Genomic DNA, 12,741 nt, shown 5'->3' on the forward strand with positions numbered 1-12,741 from the left:
TGACCCTTCCCCTCCCACAGCCAGCAAATCATCATCTTTTCCTCACACTATTTCCTGAATCTTTCACTACCCTGGTTTAAGCCTTAACTACTCGTATCTGGATAATTAGGGCAGCCTTCTCTCTAGCCCCTGCCTCTAGCTCCTATCCTTGTATCTTCAATACCTCTCCCACATCATCACCAAATTAGCCTTCCCTCTTCCTTGCTTTCATGTAGTCATTATCCTGCTCAAAAATCTTTGAGGCCAGGCGTGGTAGCTCACGCCTGTAATCCCAGCACTTTGGGAGGCCAAGGCATGCGGATCATGAGGCCAATGGATCGAGACCATCCTGGCCAACATGGTGAAACTCCCATCTCTACTAAAAATACAAAAATTAGCTGGGCATGGTGGTGCATGCCTGTAGTCCCTGATACTCGGGAGGCTGAGGCAGGAGAATCACTTGAACCCGAGAGGCAGAGGTTGCAGTGACCCGAGACTGCTCCACTGCACTCCACCCTGGCGACATAGCAAGACTCCTGGAGAAAGAAAAAAAAAAAAAAAAAAAGACTTTGATACCAATTCAATATTCTACTGAATATAGCCCAAACACTGAAAGTTTCTCAAAATCTGGCCTCAACTAATACTCTTCTCTATGGGAACCTACTGCTATAGCCAAAAGGATCCACTCACTGTGCCTCAAACATGTCTTACACTTCCCTACCTCTTAGTCATGGTCCCTGCTCTTCTCCTGTCTCTTAGAATGCCTTCAGGCTGTCCTCATTCTTCCAGTCCCTCTCTGATCATACCTCCTCTAGTCTACCTGAGCTCTAAGGCATCTTTCACCTTTGACTTTGCATGGCACATATTGTCTATATTATTCAAATATTATTCAAAAGTCTTTTTTCCATTTCATGTACATGTATTATCTCTTCAGGTGGACCTTGGAGGTCAGGGACTAGTCATATCTAATTATTTAAAGCTCCTAGGTCACCAAGTCCAGGGCCTTGCTCTTAAGTTAATGTCCAATAAATCTTTGGTGGTTGATTTGACAGCCAAAGCTGTTTTCTATACATGTGGCATTTAGAGCAGAAATTTTCCATTTAAAAATACTTTTGGACATACTCTGTCTTAGCTGAAGAAAAAAACAATGTTAACTCTATTTTTTATGGAAAAATTTCCAACATATGTTGACTCTTATCTAGTTACTGGGATGGTGACTTGAGGATGGCAAATGCTGCATTTCTAAAACTAGACAATGGGACCAGTTCAAGAGACAGGATCCTCTAAACAGGAACATCTTTGGCCTGGACAGTTTTAATACTTAAAGTTCACTAACCCTTAGTTACCTTCAAAATTAGGTTAGCTGTAATAATTGTTTAATATACATGAATTTTATGAAGTGAAATTTATATAACTGGCAACGCAGGCCCTGGAATCCTTACTTCACTATAATGGACATCCATCATCCCAGCATCTTCTTTCATTGCTCCTTCTTCATCTATATTGGGAGTAATTTTCTTGAAGGCTGAACATCCATTGGGAAATAATTCTGTGTGAATAAAAAAAACAGTGGAGTAAATTTATGAGAAAGCATTTAGTAAATAACAGTGAGCCTTAAAGAGATGGGCTATTTAAAATAAAAACATATTTTTGTAAGAATCAAAGTCTTTTTTTTTTTTTTTTTTTTTTTTGAGACGGAGTCTTGCTCTGTCACCCAGGCTGGAGTGCAGTGGCCGGATCTCAGCTCACTGCAAGCTCCGCCTCCCGGGTTTACGCCATTCTCCTGCCTCAGCCTCCCGAGTAGCTGGGACTACAGGCGCCTGCCACCTCGCCCGGCTAAGTTTTTGTATTTTTAGTAGAGACGGGGTTTCACTGTGTTAGCCAGAATGGTCTCGATCTCCTGACCTCGTGATCCGCCCGTCTCGGCCTCCCAGAGTGCTGGGATTACAGGCTTGAGCCACCGCGCCCGGCCAAGAATCAAAGTCTTAAGTACAATTTTCACTTGCAAAAATTTTTAAATTTGTTTCCATCTACTACATATTTTATTAGCTTCTCCCCTACAAAGTGAGCTTAAGTTACTTATGAGTAAGTTTTATTCTTTGACTATGTATCATCTTCAATGGCTAGTATAGATGTTCACCTAGTACAATCTAAACATTTATTTAAACTTTGATCCTATATACATTTGTGTTCTATCATCTAAACAAGAGGGCAGGCACTTTTCAGGTAACCACTAAGTGATCTTTGGTAACCATGTCTAGTGCCTAATTTCACTGAGATGTGGGAGAGGAAGTGAGATGTTGGAGAAGGTCTGGCTTAGGACTTTTAAGAGTCAGGAAATAAAACAGATGGCAGGGATGAAGCATCCTAGAGAAAACAGGATGGGGCACTGAAAGAACCATTACTTTGGCAGTTACATAGACTCAGCTCTGTCACTAACTGTGTGATTTTCTGCTAATGCTTATCTCCCTGGGACTATAAAAAGTTTTATCATCTATAAAACAGGAATAATAACTACGCTATAAATGAAATGTAAAGTGTTTAGAATGGAGCCTAGTACATAAGTACTCAATGAATTATTATTAGCAAATAAGCCTACCAGTAAAAAAACTAGCCTTCTCAAGGTAGAATAAAATAATTGCTGCCAGCTGGACTCCTGGGAAGTAGGAAGTGAACTCAAGCTGAGAACACCTGCTGTAGGCTTCTGGACCAAATTGTTACTGTCAAGCAAGAGTCTAGGTGTAAAGGCCTCATGGTTCCCCTATAGATTCTAGACAGGGGAACATGTGTAAACATTCCTACTGTGTCTGCCTTGACCTTTATCTAAGTGGGCTGTACTTTTAGAGTTCAAGGAAAATTCTGCTTCTTTATAACATAACCAATGAAAAAGTTTCAATGAAAAAGTTTCCTTCCAATAGGAGCTAGTCACACACACACACAAATGGCTGTCGCAATCTACTGTTCTACAATCTAACAGTGATACTTACAAATAATAACCTTTACTTACAACTAAGTACTGGTAATCTTCCTGTTAGAGGTTGGGGAAGGAAGAAGGAAGGTTTAAAAAAATCAGACCTCAAGTTGAAGAGATTTCTCAGAATTCTGGTGGAAAAGAGGTTATATATCAGGGCTTGGATTTTTCCAACTCTTCTTGTCTAAATGAAACCTAATCACTAGACATATATCTTCTGGGTAAGATGCTTGAACAGAACATGGGTAGGAACCACACATAGAAGTAGGAACCACACTTCTTTGAGAGAAAGATGAAAGTCTGCTAGGGGAAGATAGGGTTATTTTGAAACACTTTTTTTTTTTTTTTTTTTTTTTTTTTTTGAGACGGAGTCTCGCTCTGTCGCCCAGGCTGGAGTGCAGTGGCGCGATCTCCGCTCACTGCAAGCTCCACCTCCCGGGCTCACGCCATTCTCCCGCCTCAGCCTCCGAGTAGCTGGGACTACAGGCGCCTGCCACCACGCCCGGCTAGTTTTTTGTATTTTTAGTAGAGACGGGGTTTCACCATGTTAGCCAGGATGGTCTCGATCTCCTGACCTCGTGATCCACCCGCCTCGGCCTCCCAAAGTGCTGGGATTACAGGCTTGAGCCACCGCGCCCGGCCTTTTTTTTTTTTTTTTGAGACAGAGTGTTACCCCATCGCCTAGGCTGCAGTGCAGTAGCCTGATCATAGCTCACTGCAGCCTTGACTTCCCAGACTCAAGCCATCCTTCCGCCTCAGCCTCCCCAGTAGCTGGGACTACTGGTGCAAGTCACCACAGTCGGCGAATTTTTATATATTTTGTAGAGACCAGGTCTCGTCATGTTACCCAGGATGATCTCTAACTCCTGAGCTCAAGTGATCCAACCGATCTCGGACTCCCAAAGTGCTGAGATTACAGGCGTAAGCCACTACGCCTGGCTTTGAAATACTTTTTCAAGAAGGGAGAAATACATGGGAGTAGTCAGTGAGTTTTAATTAAGGAAGAAGGAGACCGAGGAATGAAAATGATATTTACTTTGACCCACCAAGCTGTAGGACCATTTTTGTTCAAATAAAGTAGTTAATAAAAGGCATCCGGCTGGGCACAGTGGCTCACGCCTGTAATCCCAGCACTTTGGGAGGCCGAGATGGGCAGATCACAAGGTCAGGAGATCGAGACCATCCTTGCTAACAGGGTGAAACCCCATCTCTACTAATAAAAAAAAAAAAATACAAAAAATTAGCTGGGCGTGGTGGCAGGTGCCTGTAGTCCCAGCTACTCGGGAGGCTGAGGCAGGAGAATGGCATGAACCTGGGAGGCAGAGCTTGCAGTGAGCCGAGATCACCACTGCACTCCAGCCTTGGTGACACAGCAAGACTCCATCTCAAAATAATAATAATAATAATAATAATAATAATAAGAAGAAGAAGAAGAAGAAGAAGAAGAAGAAATAAAAGGCACTGAGATAAAACATAGCCTGCTTCATTTCTGAAGATAAGCATGACTAAAATGGTCTGTTACAGACCTCTAGAGAGTTCTATTCAAAGTACTGGACCATAAAAAGATAAGGAACTTTCACCAGAATGTAAATCAATTCCTCATTTCCTTCTTCAACAAAGTCTATGAAAAGGAACAAGTCAGTTGGACAAACAGTGTTTAGTGACATGGTTCATTTACATTCATGACGATACTCCTTATCTTGTTGTAAACATGTGATAAACAGTTCTCAGACTAGCAGCTGGTTTGTGGGATACTCTTTGTGCAGTAGTGCATTAGGAGAACTTCTTGAAATGTAGAAAAAACCATTCCACTTGATCACCACTATCAAGTCAAGCGCTCAGCTGTAAAGAAGAGGGCCCAAGACTTGAGTGAAGAGACAAAGAACATAGCCTTTATTGAAGAAGATAGTCAAACCCTGAAGGCCTCAGGCAGCTAGGTCCATAACTGGGAAAAAAAAAATCCCATCTGTTCAAAAGAGATTATTACTTTAAGCGATTTCCAAATGTAGGGCTTTTCTAGAATGCTGGGATTTAAGGGAGGATGAAGAAAGGCACACTCCTATGCCAGAGATGAGATGAGGCTAAAAGCATCTTGCTAGAGAGTCTTCTGGTGTATCTTAAGTAGAAGTAGGGAAAATTATGTCTTATCTCAGGAACAAAGACATAAACACCCACTTTTGAAAGTTGTGTCTGGGTTATCTAGTGCAAAGACTACTATCGTGAATTTTCAGCTTCAGAGTCCAATATTCTTATTAAATGTGTTATCTTAATGCATCTGCCTGATAATGTACCCAGAGATGACTATATTCCTCCCCCTTTTTGCTAAAGTTATCAACACCCATCAATATCCAATTATATATCAGGACTCTTTGCTTGTTAGATTCTTTAAAATGCTTGGAGAAAATCCTGATTCCTCTTAGTTCTAGAAAGATTTTCAGATGAAACAAGTTGTTGAGTCTAGAATTGGCCAGCGTACATATCCCAACAGAAGGAGGGATCTGTTTGAGGGATCTCATGTAGACCTATGCAGCCCTGTAGAGGGTGGTCCTGGAGAGTCTGCTGTCAGTTTCTCTGGTATTTGACCAGGACTCTTGACCTTGCCGTTTATAACTGTAACTTCTGTATTCCTGACTGCTGTCCCAGGGAAAACAAGATCGAAACTGCTCAAATAGCAACCACAATCCTGAATACAAGATATCCTGTGAAAAAAAGTGGGAAGGGGTGTGGAAGATGGGATAGCAGTGCAACCCTTGATAAAAAAGGATGGCTAGTCAGAAGAAGGATAAGAGCTAAGAGTCCTGAGGGGAGGATAAGAAGGGAAAAAGCTATGACTAGGAAAGAATGAGGGAATAAAAAGCTTCATGAAACTCAAGCTATCAGATCCTGGATAGAAAGACTTGGGAAAGAGAACAACATTACCCTATAAGGAATGAAAAAAAAAAAAACAGACTCTATGGGAAAGGAAATTCCTTTTCCTGAGTTGATGGGTGAATCCTTGCAAGCCTGAAGCTTTGCTGAACCTAGGATACTGTTTGGTGGTGAAAGAATGCAGAGACTTGACTCTTGTCTTCCCTGGGGAAAACATTTGTATCCTCTCTTGGGAAAAGAAAAAAGGGAGAATGTGATCTAGAAATTTTGAGGTTCTTAAACAAAACAAAAATAAGCAAATTCTGACATTTTTATTTTATATTTTTTGGGAGGGAGGAGAATAGCTGACACTCAGTATTACCACTTTGAGATGTCTTCAATAAAGGGAAGAGAATAGTGATCCTTAAGTCTAGTGATCCTTAAGTCTCTCTGGTAGAACAAGCAAGAGCTCAGGCTGCCTGAAAGAAGTTTGAGGGTAGGGTGAGAGCGGGGGCAGGGAGAATTGCATACCACCTTTCCGTTTTCCTGTCAGTTCAGTGCCTGACCCAGTGAAGAAAAGGACCTGGAAATGGTCCCTTGTGGGTGCTGTGTAGTCACCTTCGAGGGGCAAGGGCCCCTAAGCCCTTCCCTGCTTAGGCAATGATCCAATAGGACAAAGTATTTTTTCCCTTAAAAATGCTACACAGTAGAACATCTGCTTCCAATGTGTCAACTGATGAGTAGTATTTTATTCCATCTTGATTTAAAAATGTTTTATAATCTACTTCAAGAGAAACTGGTTAGGAATTAGAGAAAACAAAACATTTTTGGCAATGGATATGTAACGGATTTAAAATATATTCTAATGTTCCTTCCCTCTTGGCCTCATTATCAAAGGGCACTTAATGATAGAAAACAAAGAGTTCTAAAGGTGCCAAATTATCTTTGTCAAATACGTTGGTCTTAAGTGTAAATTCAATGATTTTTTTTCAGTTCTGCACTCAAACGTATTTTCATTGACTCTGTCAATTGCCAGGTCTTATCTAGACTTCAAACAGCTCACTAATGCTTTCTCAGAATGGATGGGAGAACAGGTTTTTTTTTTTAAAAAAATAGTTTTGGGGGAATGGGTGATTTTTTGTTACCTGGATAAGTCCTTTAGCAGTAATTTCTGAGATTTTGGTGTACCTGTCACTTGAGCAGTATACACTGTACCCGATGTGTAGTCTTTTCCTCTCTGGCCCCCACCCCCAGTCCCCAAAGTCCATTATATCATTCTTATGCCTTTGCATCCTCATAGCTTAGCTCCCACTTATAAGCAAGAACATACGATATTTGGTTTCCATTCCTGAGTTAGTTCACTTAGAATAATACTCAGTTTACGTTTTTAACTTGTGTTTTAAATCAGTAGTCGACCTTGGTATAGCTAGTATAGTTGAATCAGCTAATTAAGAAAAAAAAGGTGTTTTGGATCACTGAAACTAAGTGGGGAAAACCCTCAAGACTTTTACTACTACCACTATTTTAGAATAAGATCTTCTAATTTAGGCAAATAGTGTTCCAGGTTTAAAAATAGATGGCATCAGCAAACCACCATGGCACATGTTTACCTATGTAACAAACCGGCACGTCCTGCACATGTATCCCAGAACTTAAAATAAAATAAAATTTAATTAAAAGAAATTAAAAAATAGATGACACCTATAAATAAACATGTAAATTCTCTTAAACATTATTTTTTGTTTAACATTCAAAACAATATTTTCTTCTCATTAGCGAAGAGTGCTTTGATTTCTATGAAGGATAAATTCTAAAAAACCTTGAGTGTATTATGAAATACATAAACGGCTAGTTAAAAATATGATTCCCACTTCCTGAAACGTATCAGTTTGGTGTTTATGCTAGTTGCCTCATGATAATATCCAGAAAAACCATAGCAAGAAATTCTATTTCTAAAGCTTAAGGACTGATAATACAAATAAATAATTCTTGATTTTTCCTTAGCTTTAATGTCTTTGCACTTGTGAAAAAAACAAAAACATTCCAGGGAAATAGTTTTAATATAATTAACTATTTTCAAAATCTAAAAAGTACAGTTTTAGACATAGTGGACATAAAAATCTTCAGATTTCTACTACTATTATTATTATTTAGATGGAGTTTTGCTCTTGTTGCCCAGGCTGGAGTGTAGTGGCGAGATCTTGGCTCACTGCAACTTCTGCCTCTCAGGTTCAAGTGCTCCTGCCTCAGCCTTCCAAGTAGTTGGGATCACAGGTGTGTGCCACAATGTCGAGCTAATTTTTGTATTTTTAGTAGAGACAGGGTTTCACCATGTTGTCCAAGGTGGCCTCAAACTCCTGACCTCAGGTGATCCACCTGCCCCGGCCTCTCAAAGTGCTGGGATTACAGGCGTGAGCCACCATGCCTGGCCAGATTTCTACTAATTAAAAAGATGAGATAATATTAACCGATTTCTCTGAAGACATACTTGAAATCACAGTACTCCATTTAAGATTCTCATATCTGTCAGTTTAGTTGGAATTTCAGGTGTGTAATTTCAATATTTACTTATACTGTGATTTCATATGCATACCAGTGATTTTTTTAAAAACCCTCAAATGGGGCCTCATTTTGGTAATTAATCTATTTTTCTGTTTAAAACTCACATATGTATACTAAAAGGAGAAAACTAAAGTATATCAAACACATAGATTGTTCAAAAGAATTCCAGAGTCAGACAGAAAGTGTTAATTTAAAATACAAGTAAAACGAATCCACATTTTAATTATATTTGAGAAGAATATTTTTAAAATTTTATTTATTTATTTATTTATTATTTTTTGAGACAGGGTCTTGTCCTGTCACCCAGGTTGGAGTGCAGTGTCCTGAGCTCAAGCTATGGCTCAAGCTATGGCTCCTACCTCACCCTCCTTTGTAGCTGGAACCACAGGCATGTGACACCATGCCCAGCTAATTTTTGTATTTTTTGCAGAGATAGGGTTTCACCATTCCTGCCCAGGCTGGTCTCAAACTCCTGGGCTCAAGTGATCCACCTACCCATGCCTCCCAAAGTGTTGACATTACAGGTATGAGTCACCACACCCGGCCAAGAATCCTTTTAGAAAAAGATTCTCCACGTGGGTGTTATGTGAGGCAATCAAACACTGAGCCTCAGTGTGAAATGACAGATATATAGTTAACTATAGGAATTTTGGAATTAAAAAATAAAACAAAATGTGGCTGTGTTCCTACAGCTGAAGCCAGAGTGATATGACTCCTTTAATAATTTGGTTTCATTTTGCCATATTGTTACTCATTCCACTGCCTTAAAGGAAGTAGCTTGGACATTGAGATAGAGATTTCTTGGCTGCCATCTCCACTGCCAATCGATGTTTAAACCTAACTCAACTGGGTTACTATTTGAGCAGATGCAATCTGTTCAACAATACTGTTGAGCGTAGTCAACAATACTGTTTATGGAAAGGAACACTTCCAAGTAGATTTCCTGAATTAGGAATCTTAAATTAGGAATCCAGGGCTGCTGGACCTGAAACCCTTCAAGAGTATGACTCCCCTTTCGTACCCAGGTGTCACTGCACTAAAGTGGCTGGAGAGACATAGTCTATGGGTAGTCAGTGATGTTAAGACACATGAGGGGGAAACAAATAATCTGTGTTATCCTGACTTGAGCCTTGAGAAGAATTTAATTTGTGGCAGCCTTCCAGGGAGGGAAAGTCTTGGAAAATAAACACTGGGCATCAGGCCTGGCCCTGTACTTTTTTTTTTTTTTTGATATATTTTACATTTTATTTTAAAATAGGTACAGGATCTCACTCTGTTGCCCAGGCTAGTCTCAAACTCCTGGCCTCAAGCAATCCTCCAGCCTTGGCCTCCCAAAGCACTGGGATTACAGGCATGAGCCACTGCACCTGGCCACCCTGTACTATTTCACTTTTCTTGTAATCTCTAATGAAAGCAGAAGGGACAACGAACAATCCAGTCTTCTTTTGTAACAGCTTATTTTTAACACTGAATGAGGCCAAGGGTGAACATATTCTTCAGCGTTCAATTATATCACAGTTAAACTACAAAGATAAAAAACTATTATGCTAAATGAAAATCCCCCCATCTCTAAAAACAGAAATATCTTACTTTTTCGATGAAGAAACTCTGCAACTAGAGCTGCTACATGGACATAACACATCGCAGCCTGAAAAAGGATGACAGAGAAAGAACTGTCAGAACATGCTCAAGGTATTTTGAAAGGCTGTTTAGAACAAAACTTTAAGTAGTCACCTCTGAAAAATCTCCATTTTTTACATGAATTTTGGCCATGCTATCAAGCCAGGTTTTCCTGAGCTCTGGGGTGCTTGCATAGGACTTGGCTAAGCTATACTGGAGATCAATTAGCATTTCAGGATCTTTCTCATGCTCCTTCATTTGGGCAGTGGCCATAAGAACAGTGCGGATTCTCTTCGTCAAGTCTTTGACTTCTGTGGGAAAGGCAGTTGCCTAATTTCAAAACAAACAAAAAAGACATGTTTGACAACAATATTGATGTGCTCTAAGGCTTGTCATCCAATGGTGAGGACATAATATGATTTTCACTTCCTGTTACAGTTCTTGGTATGTTGCATATAGTACACTGAAATAATTTTAAATAAATTATTTTTAAAATATGTAACTAGCCCAGGCTTCAAAGGCTCTAACCTTGGTGGCAGTATATTCACAGGACATAAAAGCATTAGCTCTGGAGTCAGACTACCTGGCTTTGAATCCCAGATCCTCCATTGTGAACTCCACAGCCATGGGAGTGATCTTTGTTTGCCGATTTCTTGTAACAGTAACTAAAAACTGATAGCTTACTATGTGCCAAGCACTGGTCTGGGTTCTTTACAGGTTTTAATTTTTACAACAACCCTATGAGTGAAGTACTATTATAAAAAAGTGTTTAAATGCTTGACGAAAGTCTCAAAATTGGTAAATGTAGAGACAGGATTTTCACCTAGGCAGTCTGGCCCTAGAGCTGGTGCTCTTAGCCAGCCTTCTGTTCTGATGAGCATACCTACTCCATCCACTAACTACCACATACACTAAGGTGAAAACTATACTGCAGAAATTTCTATTTACACAAATGGGAGGTCATGAATCACAGAACATTCCAGAAAGTTTAGAGAGATCATTAAGTTTTCAAAGTTTGTCTTTGGTGCCAAGAATACCAGAGTTTCCTCTTTACCCTAGCCACTGCTAAGGAAGTCCTACTGCATCCTCTTAACCCCCACAGGAGTAATCACAATTATCTATATGATTCAGAGATGATGACGAAGAGACAGGTACAGGGGTTAGGGCGCTTGTCAATATGAACACAGTATGTGGGGGAGATGGTTTGAAAAACTGCCTTCTTGATCAGGAGCAGTGGCTCATGTCTGTAATCTCAGCACTTTGGGAGGCCGAGGCAAGTGGATCACCAGAGGTCAGGAGTTTGAGACCAGCCTGGCCAACATGGTGAAACCCCATTTCTATTAAAAATATAAAAAATTACCCAGGCGTGGTGGCAGGCGCCTGTAATCCCAGCTACTCGGGAGGCTGAGGCAGGAAAATCACTTGAACCCGGGAGGTGGAGGTTGCAGTGAGCCGAGATCGGGCCATTGCACTCCGGCCTGGGCAACAAGAGTGAAACTCCGTCTCTAAATAAATAAATAAGGAAAAATACAATAAAAATAAAAAATAAAAACTTAATCCCTTGAAAAATAATAATTATATACATAAAGTTCCTTTCTATAAATAGAGATCCCATTTACCAGGGGAAAGGCACATCTTTTTGTAATAAGGTTTGTTGGTAATGACTGCCATAATAGAATAAAACTAAGTCATTTCATAAATGAGTTATGGAAAAGAAAAAGATTTCCTATCAAGGAGAGAGTATCCAAGCCCCATTTACCCAGAAAAACTTACCAATCTACCTATATAACATAGTATTAAGGATGGTAACAACCGGTAAAAACAATTCCTTAGAGTATAAGCATAAGTGGTGTAACTTGTTTCTATGCTCACGAGATTAGCTGGAGCATATACTGATCCCCTGGGGAACTAGTAGAACTGGCTGGAAAGCAAACTTTCCCAGCCTGAGAGCGGTTGGCACTACACACTGTTATTTTTCAGGGCAAGCAACATTCCTGTGGGAATATTTTTTGGTACATAGATTCTACACATCTAAACATCAAATACGCTGTGACTATGAGCTTTTAATTTTTTTCAGATTTTACACAAAATTGTCAAACTGTGCTGGAAGATGACCTTTCCCAAGAATGGGGATGATTCATTCTTCTGGAAGGAAAAGTCCTACTGGGAAAGGATTCTTCTTCCCTTGTATTCATGTGTCACCGAAGATCAGAACCTGCACTCTATGCAACGAAGCAATAGATGCATTTTTACAGTGCTATGTAAGTTTTAAGCATATAGGAAAGAAAGCAGAACAGTGGTCAGAGTCTTGGGTTTGGCCTCCCCAAACTGGTGCTTAAGAGCAACAGCCTTGGTGTTAACAGATAATTTTCAAAACTCACAAAACCATCAAATAATGAATCCCTTCTGTGCCATTCCTCATCCATTGGCAATGGATCAGGCAACTGTTAGCTATTCTAAGTGAAATTTTGTGAAATTTCAAATTCGGTGCTTATTTAACCAATATTAAAAGTGGTGACAATTGTTAAGAAATAAAGGATCCATATATTTTCTGAGCAAGTTTGGAAATGAAGCCCAGAAAAAAAATTCAGATTCAACTTGCCATAACAACAATGAATACACAGTATATTCATTCATCCATCCACTAAACTGATATTGAATATCTGCTATGTACCAGGCAGCGTTCTAGGTACTAGAGATATAGTGAGGTACAAGACAAAGCCCTTAATTCATAAAACTCACATTCCGTACATTCTATACTA

At 39.9% G+C, this 12,741-nt stretch overlaps 1 protein-coding gene across 5 annotated transcripts in view; it reads right to left on the reverse strand.

The window, feature by feature from the left end:
* The window catches only part of DOCK11 (dedicator of cytokinesis 11), a 189,428-nt gene that overhangs the window by 21,598 nt on the left and 155,089 nt on the right, over nucleotides 1-12,741 (reverse strand). For all 5 annotated transcript variants that reach the window (XM_021932583.2, XM_021932581.2, XM_021932582.2 and 2 more), the window contains 3 exons: nucleotides 10,094-10,309; nucleotides 9,950-10,007; nucleotides 1,422-1,528 (listed from right to left, as the gene is read on the reverse strand). In XM_021932583.2, the coding sequence (XP_021788275.1) occupies nucleotides 1,422-1,528; nucleotides 9,950-10,007; nucleotides 10,094-10,309 (381 nt within the window). The remainder of the gene's footprint in view (nucleotides 1-1,421; nucleotides 1,529-9,949; nucleotides 10,008-10,093; nucleotides 10,310-12,741) is intronic.

This window comes from Papio anubis, chromosome X (assembly GCF_008728515.1).
Source record: "Papio anubis isolate 15944 chromosome X, Panubis1.0, whole genome shotgun sequence".
In the NCBI taxonomy this organism is placed as follows: Eukaryota; Metazoa; Chordata; class Mammalia; order Primates; family Cercopithecidae; genus Papio; species Papio anubis.